The sequence below is a fragment of the Mirounga angustirostris genome, unplaced genomic scaffold, assembly GCF_029215605.1.
Source record: "Mirounga angustirostris isolate CCGP_5_RB_7025 unplaced genomic scaffold, mMirAng1.0.hap1 SCAF_16, whole genome shotgun sequence".
Taxonomy (NCBI): Eukaryota; Metazoa; Chordata; class Mammalia; order Carnivora; family Phocidae; genus Mirounga; species Mirounga angustirostris.
Window position 1 is genome coordinate 48,521,479 of NW_026991724.1, and position 16,207 is coordinate 48,537,685.

Here is a 16,207-nt window from a genome sequence, read left to right on the forward strand (position 1 = left end):
CCGTCCCTGGGTTGTGTGTGCCCCGTGTGGGGATGGGCTGGTTCTCGTACACGCCGGCCTGTTGTGGGGATGACAGTGCGTGGCTTTGAGAGAAGTAGTGAGTGGTGTGTGTGTGTGTGTGTGTGTGTAACACGTACGTGCATACATACGTGGGCACGCACACCCCAGGCACACAGATGCCCCGCCCTGGGTCACGCCAGGGCGTTTAGTTGATGCAGGCTGGGGTGGGGGTGGGGTGACCTCAGGGGCTGGGGGGGGGCAAGTCCAGGCAGGAAAACCCCTTCCTGGGGTCACCTTCCTGACCCGGTCCTCCTGGGACAGCCCCAGGGGCCTCCTTGGTGCCTGCAGTGGGGCCGCCCTCGAGCCTGTGTGCACATGGACGTGGCCGTGTGAGTGTGAGGACATGCACACTACAGTGTGTCAGCAGGCCGCCGTGCCCTGTGTGCCCAGATGGGACGGGGCGTGTGACATGTGCCTCCTGGGGGGCGTCTGGAGCGGGTGTGCAGGAGTCTGTTGTGTGTCTGCTGTGTGCACAGCTGTGTCCTACGCGGGGCTGTGGCGTAGGGAGGGGTGTGTCCCCAGGGTGGGGGCAGACGGAGTGTCAGAGTGTGTCCAGGCATGATGTGTGTGTGTGTGTGTGCGTGCGGGGGGGGGGGGGGCGGCAGGAGAAGGGTCTTGGGCCACGTCTCTCTCCTCTTTAGACAGAGCCCTGGAGAAGATATGAAATTTAAAAAAAAAATCAATTTTCATTCCACTTGTGCAGATTGTGTTAAGGGGAGGGGGTACTGGGTGAGGGATGAAGGGGCTGTGGGGGGGGGTGAGGCCCGAGGCCCGAGGCGGCTCCCGAGGCGGCCGGAGCAGCTTAGAGAAATCAAAACAACTGGTTAAACCCCAGCCCAGGGGGCCGGGGTGATGGGGGGGTGAGGAGACGGAGACAGAGAGAGAGAGACGTGGAGAGCCAGAGATACCCAGGGACGGAGAGAGACAGAGACAAGAAACGCAGCCCCTCGGAAACAGATCTTTGGAGCTAGAGGCAGGCAGAGAGGACAACAAAGACCTCCGTGCGAGGGACCCTGGCACCCAGTGGGCCCGAAGGTGGCTGGGGGCGGAAGTAGGCCTGAGCCCGAGCCCATTTCCCGCGCGGCGGGGGGACAGTCAGCCGGACAGATGGTGGCAGGAGCAGTGGGCCCCGCGGTGACTTCAGCTCCCAGGGCCCACCTCATCCCGACCAGCCCCTCAACCAGTTGGCCTTTGGGTCTGAGTGTGCGTGTGTGGCCACACGTGTTTGTGGTCTCGCGGTGGCCGTGTCGTGGCCACGTGGCATGTCTGGCGTGTGTGTGTTGGAGTAATGTGCATGCGGGGCCTTTGGTGCTTGTCGTGGGACCCTAGGTGCTTGTGTGTGTCCCGTGTGTGTCCCGGTACGTCTCTGTTTCTGGGTGGCATCGAGTCAGTGTGCTTGTAAGTCAGTACGTCTGCCTCAGGTCGTGAGCCTCAGTGTGTCCTTACGTGTCTGTGTTAGTGGGTTTCTGTCCACGACTGGTGACTGTGTGTCTTTGTTTCTGTGGGCCGTTGAATTGGTGTGTGTCTAGAACCGCGTGTCTGTTTCTCTGAATATCTGTGGCCATCCTGGTGTGTGTGAGTGACAGTCACACGCTTCCTGACTGCATGGACCTGTTTGTCCGTGTGTTGCGTAGGACGTGGTGGTCCGTGTGCCTGGGTTGCCATGTGGGTCTGTGTGCTGTGTGTTGGTTGTCACGGTCTTGTTGCACGCGATATTGTTGACAGGTGCATCACACGTGGGTGTGAAGTGTGCTGGTGTGATACGTGGGACTTCGTTGACCTGTGTCCGTGGGATGTGCTGTGTGTCATTTTGTTGGCCCGTGTCTGTGTGGCGTGTGTGTGTGTGCCTGGACTGCGTGTCTGCTTGGCGAGGAGAGGAGAGCGGCGGCGTCTTGCCCGCCCAGCCCCTCTCCACACTGCTGCACGCACATGCACACACACACACCGCCATGGCTGCAGGCGGTGGAGATGGGGGGCGGGGGGGGTGTGGAGGAAGCAAAATAAAATTAAAAATTAAAGCTTGCCCGGAGTCCCCATCCGCACGGCGCGGACCGGCGGGGCGGGGCGGGGGCTGCAGCAGCTCCCCCTCCGCAGCTACCAGGTCTGGGGCCGGCTGTCCGTCGTCTGTCCGTCTGTCCAGCGTCCTGCCGGGGCCCCTTCCTGGCCCTGCAGCCCCGGCCCCCGCAGGCCCGCTCCTTCCATTGGTCGATCGGCGATCAATGGGGCCAGGGGGGCGCCAGGGGCAGGGCGAGATCAAAGGGGCCCCAAGAGACGAACACTGGGACAGAAACAGAGACGTGGAGACAGAGACAGAGATGGAGACAGAGACTGAGGGATGCGGAGACAAGGATGTGGGGAGGAGAGACGTGGAGACCCAGAGACATAAAAGAGCGGTGTGGAGACAGGGAGACGTGGGGACCCAGAGACAGACACAGGGACACACAGACGTGGCTCTGTGGACCCCGACAGTCGGGGCAGGGACCCAGTCCCTGTGGGCCCGACTGGACAGAGGCAGGGACAGAGGAGGGGCAGGCAGAGACGGCGAGACAGCAGAGATGCGTGTGAGAGATGCGGGGGAAGCATGGGAGCAGGGCCCGGAGCGCCGATCCCACGGCTCCTCGTTATAACGTGTCCGGAGGAGGCGGCGGGGAGTTGAAAGCGTCGGGAAGAGAAATCAAAACCAACACGGAAATGAGAGGGGCCAATGGGGGTGGGGGCGGGGGCGGAGGCAGGAGGGAGGGGGACCCGGAGAGGCAGAGCGAGCGGGAGGTGGGAGAGAGGTGGCTGGCGAGGTGCGGGGCCGGGAGGGAGATGGGGAGACTGAGGCGGGACGGGCTGGGGGCACACAGAGCCGGGGTGGGGGCACAGCGGGGAGAGGGGAGAGCCCAGAGAAGGGCTGGGGACGGGGATGGGGAAGAGAGGGGGCTTGGGGAAGCCAGAGATCAGGGAGACCGAGGGAGGTTGGGGGGGCACAGGGGTTGGGGAGAGTAGGTGGAGAAGGATGGGAGGAGACCCCCGGATTGTGGGGAGACCAGGAAAGAGGGACAGAAAAATGGAAAAGAGCTGGGGGGAGACAGGAGAAGGGGGGAAAGATGCATGCAGAGAAATAAAGAGGGGGAGAGACAGGGAAGGAGATCAACAGAGAAAGTTGGGGAGATTGGATGGGAAACAGAGGGGGCGTGGGGGCAGAGTGGCCACAGGCCAAGAGGCAGATGATGTGGCAGGGGGCCTTAGTGCTGGGGGGGACTGTGTGGGAGAAGGCAGTCAGTGGACGCTGCGGGGCAGGGGGGCCGCCTGGGTGTCCATGGGGACCGGGCAGGTCTGGAGGGAATGGGCCATCTGCCAAGCCTTGTCTGGTGTCCAAGGGGTGAGGTGAGGTTTATGGGGAACACAGCGGCTGTCTGGGATCTTCGGGCAGGGTGGTGCTTGGGAGGATTGCTGCGTTGGAGAGCATGTAGCGGGGGTGGGGTATTTGAGGGGGGTGTGTCTGAGCCAGGGGGTCTGAGAAAAGTGCTCTCTCTCAGAGGTGGGGTCTCAAGGGGTGGAGTGGTGAGGGCCTGAAGTATCTGAGGAGGAAAGATGTGTCTGAGGGGTGGGTGTCGGAGAGGAGCGGATGTCTCAGGGTATGAGTGTGTGGGGGGGGTCTGAGGTAGCGGGGTGTCTAAGGGGGAGGGCCTGGCAGAAGGGGAAGGGTTCTGAGAGGCCAGTGAGGAGGGGATGGAGTGTCTCAGGGGGATGGGGTATCTGAAGGAGTAGGGGTCTGAGAGAACCTGAGAAGGGAGGCATATCCAAGGGGGAAGGGGTGTCTGAAGGGGAGCTGAGGGAGGAGGCAGATCTAAAGGGGTAGTGGTGTCTGAGGGGGGAACCATATGTCTGAGGAGGAAGGGGTGTTTGAAGGGTACTGTTTGGGGGAGGTAGATCTAAAGGGAAGAAGTGTCTGAGGGGGGCTGTCTTAAGGGGATGCATATCCAAGAAGGGTATCTTGGGGGGGGGCTGTCCGGGGTGGGGGGCAGATCTAAGGAGAAGGGATGTCTGGGGGGAGGTTTGAGGGGGAAGCAAATCTAAGAGGAAGTAGTGTCTGAGGGGGACTGTGTGGGGGGAGCAGATCTAAGGTATGGGGGGCTATCTCAGGGGAAGGCAGATCTAAGGGGAAGGGGTGTCTGGGGGTGCTGTTTGTTGGAGGCAGATCTAAGGGGAAGGGGTATCTGGGGGTGCTGTTTGGTGGGGGGAGGCAGACCTAAGGGGAAGGGGCGTCTGGGGGTGCTGTTTGGTAGGGGGAGGCAGATCTAAGGGGAAGGGGTGTCTGGGGGTACTCTTTGGTGGGGGAGGCAGATCTAGGGAAGGGGCGTCTGGGGGAGCTATTTGGTGGGGGGAGGCAGATCTAAGGGGAAGGGGCATCTGGGGGTGCTCTTTGGTGGGGGAGGCAGATCTAAGGGGAAGGGGCGTCTGGGGGAGCTATTTGGTATGGGAGGCAGATCTAAGGGGAAGGTGTCTGGGGGTGCTGTTTGGTGGGGGGCAGGCAGATCTAAGGGGAAGGGGTGTCTGGGGGTGCTCTTTGGTGGGGGGAGGCAGATCTAAGGGGAAGGGGCTTCTGGGGGAGCCCTCCTGCAGGGTGCAGGGCAGATGGGCCGCTTCTGGCCCGCTGTGGGTCGGCAGATGAAAGCTGGGGGCTGCTTGGGAGCTGGACGAGCCAGCCTGGGGGTCTGCTGGGCGGGCCACGGGGTGGGGGCGAGGTTCAGGAGACAAATCTGGGAGGGCCAGAGAGAGGGACAGAGACCCAGAGACGCAGAGACGGATGGGAGGTCAGGCGCGAGAGCGGAGCGGCCGGAGAGCGGCGGCAGCGGCAGAGCTGGTGCGGGGCGGGCGGGTGGCGAGCCAGCGAGTGTGAGTGAGCGAGTGAGTGGGAGCAGTGGGGAGGGGGGCCGGGGGCGCTGTGGGTAGTGATCGAGGCACAGAGCGAGGAGGAGGCTGCGGGAGGAGAGGCTGGGAGGAAGGGTCGGCTGGACGTGGGTGAAGAAGGTGGCGGGTGGCAGGACGGGTGGGCTCCAGGCGGAGCGCCCACCCCACTGACCCCTGTCTGTCCCTGTGTGTCTGTCCTGGCGTCTCTGCAGGGCTGGCTCCACCATGGACTGTAGCTGCGTCTCCGACCTTCTCTTCGCCCCGCCCGCCCTGCCGGCTCTCTGGACCCCCGGTAACTGGCCCTGGCCCGGACCTCCCACCCCTTCCCAGCCAGCCGGCTCCTCCTTTCTGCACCTCTTCCTGTCCTCCCTCCTCTGTCCCGGTCTCTCTCACAGTCCCCTGAATGCAACCCCCTAATGAAAAACTTGGCTAAAAACTTCACAGCGAGATGTCCCTGCTACCTGCCTGCTGGGACGTGAGGGTGGGGGAGGTATCGGGGTCTGAAACGGACAGGATGCAGGGGTCTGAGGTCCTGGGGTCCCGGCTGCGTACCTCTTCGCCTGCTCCCTGCCCAGGACCTTCGGGCAAAGAGAGGCAAGGAGGCTGGAGACGGCCAGGCACCCTGACGGCGTAGGGGCGGGGACCGGAGGGGGCGCAGGTGGATAGATGGACAGGGACTGCCTGGGCAGGGGGACGTGGAGACATGGCCCAGCCCGCCGGAGCCCTGGGAGAGAGGACGGCCTGCTCAGAAGTGGACACTCAGAGCTGGGGATGTGGACAGTAAGACTGGCTTGGATGTGCATTTGAGTCCAAGTCACACGCCCCACAGATGGGCTGTGTGTGTGTGCGTGTGTGTGTGTGTGTGCCTGCTTATGCGTGGGGTCTGAGTGTGTCCCTGTGTCATGCTTCAGTGCTTCTGGAAGAAGGGGTCACACTGGGAGAGCGTATGTCTGTGCAGCATCTGTCTTTGTGTGAGCTGGTGTGCCTGCTTGCACACACACAGGAGGCTACCTGGGTGTCTCTGGGCTGGGTGGGTCGTGTTTCTTTAGGATGTCGAGCGTGCTTACATTTTAGGACTGGGGGAAGGTGGGTGTCAGCTCGCCAAGTACGTACCTGCCTCAGTCGGGTGAAGGGCCTGCTGCTGTTACTTCCGGGTCTGTGTCGTGGTCCAGAATGGATGTCTCGGTGCGCTTCGGGCTGTGTGGGTGGGTGCCCCCTCCGCCCCCGGCCTCTGTGTCTGTGTTGGGGGGTGGGTGTGTGTCAGGGGGTTTCTTGCATCTGTGTGTCACTGAGTGTGACTGAATCTGGGGGGCTGTCATAACGTGTGTATCTGCAGGCTGAGGTTGTGGGTCCTCTCTAGTTGTGTGTGTCTCAGCAGGTACAGTGTATTTGAGGACAGATGGCGGTTCCAGATTGGGTTGTGTATCTGCATGTGTGTGGCCAGTTGTGTGCTGTCATCTCTGGGCTGTCATCTTTGGGGTCGCCTCTTCCCCACTCGGATGTGTTCCAGGTGTGCAATGGGCCAGAGCTCGCGAGTTAATTGAGCCTGTCTTACCTGGAGTAAGAAAGACCCAAGATGGGGTTGAGAGAAAAATTCTGCTTTCGGGGGGGAGACTGCCTGGCTTCTGAGCCTTCGGCAGGGAGGCGTGAGCACCCACTCACATGCACCAGGCAGCCCGGATGGGACCCTGCTGCTCCTTGCCTCCCACCCCTGAAGTTCTAATGAGCCAGAGAAGGCAAGGACGTGCCCTGGGACCACACAGCAAGTAGATCATGTGGCCGCGCTCTCAGCTCCGCGTTGTCTTCCTCCCCAGCGATGGTTCCTTAGGGCTCATCCTGCCTTCTATTCTCCTGCCTGGGCCTGGGGTCTCTGAGGGAGAGAGGGGACAGAGGAGGGAGCCCGGGATTGAGCACAGAAGCGGGACCCAGGCCCTGGGGCCTTCGGCCGGGAGGTAAGACTTAGGGGTGGGCAAGACCCTCCCATTTCCATCCGGCTTATTTGGAGCATCTGCACACAGGGGCGCGGGACACCCATCTGAGTGTGAGGTGTGTCATGCAGAGCGAGCCGCGGGTGCCTGCATGTGGAGGGTCTGGGGGGCTGTTTTATAGGGGTGGCGTCACCCCGTGTGTGCCCGTCAGGCTGACGCACGTCTGGAGGCTGTGCTCACCGGCGCCACGGCACTGTTAGCTAGCTGGGCCTTTGGGGTCCCCTGTGTCTCCTGTCATGGCGCTGTGGTTAGCAGGTCCCAGTTCTGAGGGGCCCGAGATGTGCGATTGTGTGTTGGGATGCGCGATGCCAGGTGTCCGGCAGGCATGCCGCGGTGGCACGTTGCGTGTGGGGTGCTGCACCCCAGCAGGAGTGTGGCACTCTGGTGGGTCCGTGCGCCGTGGTGTCGCCGGGTGTCCCTGGAGCGTGAGCGGACGTCTGTGTGACACGTACGCTGTGGGGACCTGCTGATGCACAGTGCGCTCAGACTGATGGAGCACAGAGGTAGGGAGGGGGGACAGGACGTGAAAGGTAGAAATACGGGGACAGGCACAGACACACACGGGCACGCCGGCCTGGCCTGGCCGTGCCAGTGTGGGGTCAGTGGAGGGCTTCGGGGAGACAGCAAAACTTAGGGGCGTTCCAGAGAGCAGGAGAGACCAGAGGCCTCCCAGGGCAGGGCTGGAGGGGAAAGCGGGAGAAGGGCTTTTGATGAGGAGGGGGTGCCCCTCCCATGTCCTCCTCACAGGGCTGCAGGAAACCGGCCCCTCCCACGCTCCACCCCGGGATGCCAAGGTAGAGCATGAGGCTGCAGGTGCCACGCCAGGGTCCCCGGATGACTGAGTTCACTGCCACTATTTGGGCAGTTTGGGGACTGGACACCAACTGGGGTACAGAGAGTAGGAATTGTGTCCCTAAAGATGCCCAAGAGACCAGGATTCAGGGGGGGCCGGCTGCCTCCTGGTTCCCAAGTCCATGCAGGACCTAGAGCCCCGGACTTAGCGTCCTGACCCGGGGCCACTCCCCTGCTTCCTGTCCCCAGGGTTTGCCTTCCCGGATTGGGCCTACAAGCCGGAGTCGTCCCCTGGCTCGAGGCAGATCCAGCTGTGGCACTTTATCCTGGAGCTGCTGCAGAAGGAGGAGTACCAGGGGGTCATCGCCTGGCAGGGGGACTATGGGGAATTCGTCATCAAGGACCCCGATGAAGTGGCTCGGCTCTGGGGCATCCGCAAGTGCAAGCCCCACATGAATTATGACAAGCTGAGCCGGGCCCTGCGGTGAGGAGGGGCAGGGAGAGGCTGGTCCCCCGCCCCCTGGGGGCTTGCCCTTGGTCTCCTGGGGCAGAATCCCTTGGATCCCAATGTGCAGGGATCCACATGGGGAGCCACTGTGATTACTTGTGAGTGGGAGGGAAGCAAGGAGGAAGGCCGGAAGCCAGGATCCCAGCCCCTGCTTCACCCCTGCCTTGCCACCTTGGTTAAGGGACTTCTGTGAGCCTCGGTTTCCCCAAGCTGCTGTGCTCTGTGCACTAACATGAGTCAGGGGCTCCCTCTTTACCTGCCTCGGCGCCCCTCCCCAGCATGCCCTCCTCCCCCCTCTCCCCACAGTTACTACTACAACAAGCGGATTCTCCATAAGACCAAAGGGAAGAGGTTCACCTACAAGTTCAACTTCAGCAAAGTCGTGCTTGTCAATTACCCACTGTTGGATGTGGCGGCAGCCACCACGGGCTCCCCACTCTTGCTGACCCCTGGTCCCTTTGGGGGGACCTCTGGGCCAGATGTTCCTCCCCTTACTCCCGAGGTGAGTCAGGACACGGGGGTCCCAGAACCGGGCCTTTGGTGCCGCCTCCCCAGCCATCAACCCCCCCCCCCCCCCCGGGGATGGGCAGCCCGGCTGAGTGGTGCTGCTTCCTCCCTCTGCAGACCCTGCAGACCCTGTTCTCAGCCCCTCGCCTGGGAGAGCCAGGGGCCAGGGCGCCCCTGTTCACCCCTGAGACAGACAAGCTGCGTCTGGACAGCCCTTTCCCGTTCCTGGGCTCTGGTAAGGGCCTGTGGGTGTGGGTGCCGGCTGGAGGTGGGGGACCCGTGGCCTGTGTCTGAGGGAAGAGGACAGGCAAAGACGGGGAGAGGCAGGATGCAGGAGGGAGGCCTAGGGCGAGGCTGTGCTTGTGCCTGTGTGTGTTTAAGAGCCCCAGGAGGATTTGGGGAGAGGCAGGGAGGAGGGAAACTGGGGCAGGGACAGGCTGGGAGAAGGGCTTTTAGGGCGCCAAAGGACTGGGAAGACCAGGGCAGAACTGGGGAAAACCACGTGAGGGCGGAGAGGGGGCAGATGCCACGTGGGAGAGAGAATGGGCAGAAGCGGGTGGACGGCGCAGGGAGGGGGCGCCTCCCCCCACTGGAGGTGTGCCCGGCCTGACCCACCCCGTGCTCCCCAGGTGCCACTGGCTATTCCAAGCCTCCCGGCCTGCTGGGTCCTTACAGCCGCGCCTTCCCAGACTACCCCTGGAACTTTAACCCGTACCTCACCGGCCCCTTCCCCAAGCTGCCCCCCTCTCTGTACCCCCCCCACTTCTACCCCAACCCTCTGGCCAGTTCCCTGGGCCACCTGCCCTCGGCAGGGGCCGGGGGAGGCCCTACAGCTTCGCCCCTATTGGCTGCGGCGGGGGAGGGCCTGGGCCCCGAGCGCCCTTCGGGCCTGGCAGCAGCCCCTCGCCTGGCACTGCCGGGAGCCGGGGGTCCAGAGGCCGCGCTGGGCGGGAAGGACGACAGCGACTCGGAGCTGGAGATCACGGACGTCAGCGGCTGCAGCTCTGACAGCGAGGGTGACGAGGGCCTCCCTGTGCCCCCCAAGGCCAAGGCGAGCAAAGGGGGGATCGGCAGCTGAGCCCGTGGGGGGTGAAGGGTTCTGCCAGGGCGGGGATCGGGGCAGACCCTCGCACAGCAGCCTCTGCCATCGCCTGGTCTGCCCTCGATGTCCCGCCCCAGGCCGGGGACCAGCCCTTGGCCCCTCCCAGGACCAGGCACGTGGCTGCCCACCTTCCTCCCGAACCCCAGGTTGGGGTCTCCCTTCCCCCTCCAGGGGGGGAGGGAATGTGATAGCCTCCTTCCCAGGCTCCAGTGTGATGGGGTGGGGGGGGTCCCCGCCTGGCCCGACTCCCAAAGTGCAATATGGCGCCCAGCCTCTCCTGCCCGCCCCCCCCCGCACCTGTGACCTGCGTGTTTGTGCGGCTGTGGTCTCCCCTCGTGCCGGTCCCAGTCCTGACACCCTCCCCACACAGGCCCCCTGGGACAGGGAGCTCAGAGCAATAACCCCGCCCCCAGCCCCCGCCCAGGAGGGCCCCCTCCCCACCAGCCACCTCCAGAGAGTTTACTACAAAAATAAAAGAACGGAAAGGAGTGTGAGCTGTGGGGGAGCCCGGCGTCGTGGGTGACAGTGGGGGGCTCGGGTGGGAGTGGGGGATCACCTGGGGAGTCACTGTTAAAGCACAGGAAGGAAGGAAGAAGTGGAGAAAGGCAGGGGGAGACAGACCCAGGAAGGTGATGCCAGACAGAGGGTTCCAGAAACCATTCCAGGGCCCCCATCCCCTCCTCACGCACACAGCTCTCCTTAGATAATATATATTAAAAAATAAACCTCCAATTCAGGGTATAAAAACATAGCAAAGGCACTTGGGGGCAGGGAATGGAGGGGTGCCCCCCAGGCAATACAGAGATGGCCTGGGTAATGGGGGGGGTCACTGTGGATCCCCCCCCGGAATGAAGCCCTGAGTCCCCCAGACAGAAGGCAGGAGGGAGAGCAGGCCAAGGCCGATGGGAGGTCGGGGGGGAGGCGGTGATGCCAGCTGGCCCCCCAGGCATGGCCCCCCCAGCAGCCCAGCTCCCTCTCCTCAGGCCCTTGGGGTTGGAGATGCTGCGGCAGCTGTGCGGCGGTGGGTGGCCCTCAGTCTTGCGAAAGGCCTGGCGGATGGAGGAGAAGGGAGATGGGGAGAGATGCAGAGGGACAAGAAGGGGGAGAAGCGGGGGGGGTGGGGAGGAGGAGAACGGGCAGAGTGAACACAGAAGAGCCCAAAAAGGGGAACAGCCTGAGCCAGGAGGTGGAATGGGGAGAGGTAGGGAGACAGAGAGCAGGAGGGGGCTGTGGAGAAGGGAGCCCCTGAGATGCCCACTGCGGTCCCTCCCCTCCGGCAGAGCTGCGAGCCCTCTGGGTGTCCACTCACCTGCCTGGGGCAGGGGGCCTCAGGTACAGCCAGGCTGGGGGGCGGTGTTCTCCCCAAGCTGAGACAGGAGGAGTCGCAGGCGACAAAATTCTTCCTCCACCTCCTGGATGGAGGGGCCTCAATGAGAGGGGTCCCTCCACCGAGTCAGCCCCACCCTCCCCCGCCCTGCCCCTCTCCCCAGGCCACCACCTCCAGCTGCTTCATGGTCTCCTCCAGGCTGAGCAGCTTCTCCCGAATCTCCTGGGTCTGGGTGGGGCTCTGGGAGCCGCCCCCTGGGACCCCATCCCCTTCACGGGGAGGCCCCGCCCCACTGTCTTCCTCCGAGGGAAACAGGAGTTGCTTCAGGGACCGCACTGGCAGGGGCAAGGGGACAGAGTCAGAAGCGGGGCTGGGAAAGAGGCCAGGGGCCTGCAGGGGCGGGGGGGACCCAGAGGGGAAGGTGGGGGCCGGGCTGCAGGTGGGGCTGGGGGATGTGAAGGGGGTGTGGAGGGGACACGGAGAATAGAGGGTGTCCAGGGAGAGGCTGAACCGGAGGTCAAGGGAGGGACAGAGGCTACAGAAGGAAGAGGGGCTCGGGGCCACCGAGGGTGGTGGTGCAGGCCTGGCACGCACTGGGCCTGGACAGGAGACAGGCCGGAAAGATGGGCTAGTGGCAGCCCCGCACGGACGGCGCCGGCCTACCTTTCTCAAGGGCCTTGGCCGCGAGCTGGCCCTCGGGGCCGGGCCTGCAGTAGGGCAGGAGGGTGCTGAGGATTCTCTCTGTCCGGCCTGGGGGGAGGGGAGGAAGAAGCGGGGCGGGGGGGGGGGCGGTGCTCAGTTCCTGCCCGGCCTCCTCAGGACACCTTGCCCCCCCACTCCGCGCCCCCGCAAAGGCTCACTGTCCACTGGGGGCATCTCTCGGCCAGCACCGTTGCCGTTCTCTGAGCTGCTGAGCAGGGGTTCTCGGGTGCTGCGGGGAGGAAGTACTGGGTGACCCCACGGCCCTGGCCCTGGGGGGCAGCAGGGAGACAGCAGGAGGCGGGGGGGGTGGTCCAGAAACAGAAGTTGAGGCTGGGAGATGGAGACGGGGGCCGGACGGGCTGTGGTAGTGGTACACACACGCACGCACACACACACGCCCGGAGCTCAGGTTCTGGAGACACACGAAGTCTCTCCCCTGGCTCCTGAGCCCTCCAGTGTCCCCCTCACCTGCTTGGGCTGGGCCGGGATTTGGGGCGAGAGGCGGGAGCGGGGACCTTCAAGGATCCAGCAGTCTCGGTGATGAGGGAACACCAGCTGGGGAGACAGGTCAGCCCCCACCCCAGGGCAGGCAGTCAGAGCCCCCAGATCCTGTACTGGGGCCTCCCACCCCCCAGCCTGGGCCGCCTCTTCCACCCGAGCTTAGAACCCAGGCCCCCCTCACTTCTTCCGTTCTGACACGGTCTGGGCCACCAGTTCGTATATCTGGGCCTCCTGGTCCCACGTGAAAAGGACATAGAAGGCTTTGTGATCTGCAGGAGGAGGGAGAGGGGGTTCAGAGCCAGGGTCACCCCGATGTGCACCTCCCCTGAGCTTGGGCTCCCCCAGCTCACGCCCATCCCTCCGGTGCCTCCTCCCAGGGCCTCCCTCTCACATCCCCTCATCCATCAGTCCCCAGTCTGGCTCTCCCCACAAAACCCCTGGAGCGCATCTGCAAACCCCTCCTCGCTGGGCTCCAGCCTCCACCCCTGCTCCCCTACAGGTCCCTGCGGGGGGCGTCTCCGAATGCTGATCAGAGCTGGCAGCTCCTGTGTGCAAACCCCTGGGGAGCTGCGCGGCTCCCTTTCTAAGGCCCACAGTGCTCCTGGCCCCCCACCATGCCCGGCTCCGGGGCGGGGGGGCCCTCGCAGCTTCCCCTTCCTGGGCCTCGGCCGTGGCCTCCCCGGGGCCAGTGTGCGCTCCCCAGCTCTTTCAGAGGCCCCCCATCCCGCGGGCAGGGGCCTCACCGGTGGCCACCTCGCGGGTGATGGCGGAGGTGAGTCGCAGCACGGGCCGCAGCATGGTCTTGCCGTCGGGCGTGGGCGTCAGCGTCCGGCTGTGGGACTTGAGCAGCAGCCGTTCGTCCTGGCGCTGGAGGAGCAGCAGCAGGTCGTCCAGCAGCAGCACGTGGACCTCTGCAGGGCGAGGCCCAGGCTTCAGCAGCGCGCCCCCGGGCCCCCCCCGGCCCCGCTCAGCCCCGGCGCTCACCTATAGCCTTGTCCCTCGTCACCCGCCACGTCAGCGGGCCCTCGTGCACCAGCTTCTTCTTGGTGATGTCCAGGTTCTGGAGGCAGGAAGGCGTCATGGTCGGCGCAGGGCGGGGGAGGGCGGGGAGGACCACGGGGCCGGGATGGCGGGCCGGGCCCAGGACGGGCAAGCCGCTGGGACCGAGGAGGGGTTCTGGGCAGGGGGTGGCTCTCATTCCCGGGGCGCATTAGCACAGAGTCCTGGGGGCAGGAGGGGCAGGGGAAGGCCAGGGAGAAGCGGGGAGGTCAGGGCAGGCAGGGCCACCTTGAACTCGCTCAGCATGGGGTCACTGCTCTGCCGCAGGTGGGACAAGTCCAGGCGCTTCTGATAATCCTTGAGCCGCTGGGGCAGGGAAGGGAGAGTCATGGGGATGACCCAAGGGCTGCGGCTGACCCACAGCGACCCCGAAGGGACAAGCCAAGGGCCAGGCCCGACCTCCAGAGAAGGGGCCCCGAGGTAGACAAGACAAAGGCCCGCCCAGGCCCCCCACACGGACGCCCCCTCCCTCTGGGCCCACAGCCAGGCTCACCAGCAGGTCCTCCATGTCGCGCACGGCTTGGTTAACATGGTGCAGAATTTCCCGGCAGCACTCAGCTGCCCGTTCCACTTTCTCCCGTTCCGCCGGCTCTTCTGTGGCAGAGGAGAGACGAGCCCCGGTGAACCCCGAGCCAGAAGCTCCTGGCCCCTGCCCCGCCATGGTGAGAGATGGGAGAGCCGGGGCCCCGCAGCGTGGGGCCTGGCCCTCTGGCACCTGTGTTCTGCCCAATGCTCTGCAGGAGCAGGGGGTACTTGGTCAGACGCTGCATCTCCGTGGGGATCATATCCTTCAGCTGCAGGCGGCGGCACCGTGGGCGGCTCTCGGCCTCCTAGGGGCAGAGTGGCGCTGAGGTGGCCCGTACTGGGGGCGCCTCGGGGACTGCGACACCAGCCCCCTCCCCCCTGGGACCCTGGCTTCCCCCTCACCTGCACAAAGGCACAGAACCGAGGCTCCTTGCGCTGCTTGGCTTTGAGCTGCTCTAAGGCAAATGACTGGCGGCTGCAGAAGCGGGAGGAGATTTTCTGGAACCAGTTGCCTTCGGCATCATCAAACTACAGTGAGATTCAGGCCAGGGAGGGTGTCTCAGGTGGGATTGGGAAGAACAGGGCCTCACATGGGAATAGCAGCCTCGACAGGAGGACAGGGTGAGGGGCCCAGACCCCTGGATCTTGATGGGATTCCAGGTCCCTGGCTGGGAGGAGGGGACCCCAGGGGGGCAGGGGCTGGGCGCCCTCACCCGGGCCAGCAGCACATCTCCGATCTCCTCAATGAGGTCGCCACTATCCTGCCTCCGCTTCATCAGCCGATCAAGGAACAGGGCTGTTAAGAGCGGTGAGGGAAGGGGGTGCTCTGTCAGGGCCCAAGAGGTGGTATGTAGAGCTGATCGGGGGGTTGTGGAGGTTGGGCTGCAAGTGTCTAATCCTTGGGGCCAATGGGCTGCCCCCCCCAACCCCCACCCATGCCCTGTGCTTGTTGATGTGCCCCCTGGAATGTGAGCTCTGGGGGTCTGAGGTTGCCCCCAGGGCTAGAAAAGAAGCTGCCCGTGGTAGGCACTCAAGGGGAATGTGCTAGACTCCAGGTCTAGCCGCAAAGGCCTTGAGGAGGGAGCTGGTGGTGGGGCGCACAGTGGGCCATGGCCCTGCACTCACAATGCACCTCGATGAGCTCGTCCAGGCTGGGGAAGATGTTCTGTAGCTCCTCCAGGGAAAAGAAGCCCCCTTCCGCCATGGGCTGGTAGAAGAGGTCATGCAGCACCCGGAGCATGCGCACGTGGGCGGCCTCTGTCACCAGCAGCTCTGTGGGGCCACCGAGCAGGAAGCATGGTTGGGGAGGGTGCAAAGGATGGGGTGTAGTCTCAGAGGCAGGCTCGGGGTGGGGGACAGGGGTGACTCTCTCTGGACGGAATCGCTTGCCCCTGAAATAGCCACTGAAGATTCCTGATCCTGTTGCAAGTTTTGCTTGGCTGCGGCAGCCAGCCAGGGTGACCAGTGGTCCCCTGTGCCTGGCACTGACGCCTTTCCCAGAACATGGGATTTTCAGTGCTACACCTGGGAAAGTTCGAGGCGAACTGGGATGAGTTGGTCACACCACCACCAGCAAGCGCCCCCCCTCCCACCTGCCGGAGCTGTGTTTGGCGTCCAGCAGGTCTCTCGGCCTTGGTTTCCGGAACAATGATAACCCTTTACACACACGTTGATAGCCTTGGACCCAGGGACCCCCCCAGAGGGAGCATGCCTGGGTTTCAGAGGCCCCAGGAGTCCCTGGAGACTAAACGCGCAATCCTGTGTTAGGAATATTTTTCTGAGGAGGGAAATGGCTGTGCTGTCTGCTCCGGTGGCCGCTAGCCAAGCACAGGCCTTCAGATTTTAACTGAAATGCAAAATTCCGTTGCCAGTTGTACTTGTCACATTTCAAGTGCTCAACGGCCATCACGTGGCTGGTGGTAACCATGCTGGACAGCGCAGATGCTGCGTGTTTTCATTATTCCAGAAAATTCCATCCGATAGCACTGCTTTATGTTTTGCTCATATCCTTAGAAGGATCTGTGACACAAAAAGTATTCCCCTACTGCCCTAAAAATTCCAAATGAGTACCCTTACTATTAAGCAACTTGTAAATAAACTTCCAAACCAGAGCTTCCAAAGAAGTGTCCTATTTTGCCAAACACCCTCCCCACACCCAGTTCAAAATCACAGAAAAGAATCAAGACGGAAACAATACTTCCATCACATCCCTGCCCGGAAGCAAGCACTGATAATAT

At 63.6% G+C, this 16,207-nt stretch overlaps 2 protein-coding genes across 9 annotated transcripts in view; one reads left to right on the top strand and one right to left on the bottom strand.

Annotated features, from left to right (window-relative positions):
* Positions 1-284: 284 nt before the first annotated feature.
* The window catches only part of ARHGEF1 (Rho guanine nucleotide exchange factor 1), a 31,007-nt gene continuing 15,084 nt past the window's right edge, over positions 285-16,207 (bottom strand). For 5 of the 8 annotated variants that reach the window (XM_045891630.3, XM_045891631.3, XM_054511442.2 and 2 more), the window contains 15 exons: positions 15,096-15,242; positions 14,684-14,766; positions 14,373-14,498; positions 14,161-14,275; positions 13,939-14,039; positions 13,674-13,751; positions 13,371-13,446; positions 13,130-13,297; positions 12,568-12,655; positions 12,354-12,440; positions 12,044-12,114; positions 11,847-11,933; positions 11,355-11,518; positions 11,166-11,268; positions 10,551-10,905 (listed from right to left, as the gene is read on the bottom strand). In XM_045891630.3, coding sequence (XP_045747586.1) covers positions 11,185-11,268; positions 11,355-11,518; positions 11,847-11,933; positions 12,044-12,114; positions 12,354-12,440; positions 12,568-12,655; positions 13,130-13,297; positions 13,371-13,446; positions 13,674-13,751; positions 13,939-14,039; positions 14,161-14,275; positions 14,373-14,498; positions 14,684-14,766; positions 15,096-15,242 — 1,475 coding nt within the window. In that variant the 3' untranslated portion in view covers positions 10,551-10,905; positions 11,166-11,184. Of the gene's footprint in view, positions 710-5,353; positions 7,411-9,830; positions 9,854-10,550; positions 10,906-11,165; positions 11,269-11,354; positions 11,519-11,846; positions 11,934-12,043; positions 12,115-12,353; positions 12,441-12,567; positions 12,656-13,129; positions 13,298-13,370; positions 13,447-13,673; positions 13,752-13,938; positions 14,040-14,160; positions 14,276-14,372; positions 14,499-14,683; positions 14,767-15,095; positions 15,243-16,207 lie in introns of those variants that run through there. The other 3 variants (XR_010408148.1, XM_064581019.1, XM_064581020.1) reach the window with 3 other exon arrangements.
* On the top strand, positions 5,185-10,145 carry ERFL (ETS repressor factor like). Its single transcript, XM_045891632.2, has 5 exons — positions 5,185-5,251; positions 7,989-8,223; positions 8,554-8,749; positions 8,872-8,989; positions 9,384-10,145. The coding sequence occupies exons 1-5, from the start codon at positions 5,185-5,187 to the stop codon at positions 9,830-9,832; spliced, it is 1,065 nt and encodes a 354-aa protein (XP_045747588.1). The 3' UTR covers positions 9,833-10,145.

What these genes read in the sequence shown, in the direction of transcription:
- ERFL (XM_045891632.2), top strand. Translation starts at nt 5,185, where the DNA reads ATGGACTGTAGCTGCGTCTCCGACCTTCTCTTCGCCCCGCCCGCCCTG. An exon ending in AAGCTGAGCCGGGCCCTGCG is followed by an intron (nt 8,224 to 8,553) that starts GTGAGGAGGGGC and finishes CTCTCCCCACAG; the next exon opens with TTACTACTACAACAAGCGGA. An exon ending in TTCCTCCCCTTACTCCCGAG is followed by an intron (nt 8,750 to 8,871) that starts GTGAGTCAGGAC and finishes CTCCCTCTGCAG; the next exon opens with ACCCTGCAGACCCTGTTCTC.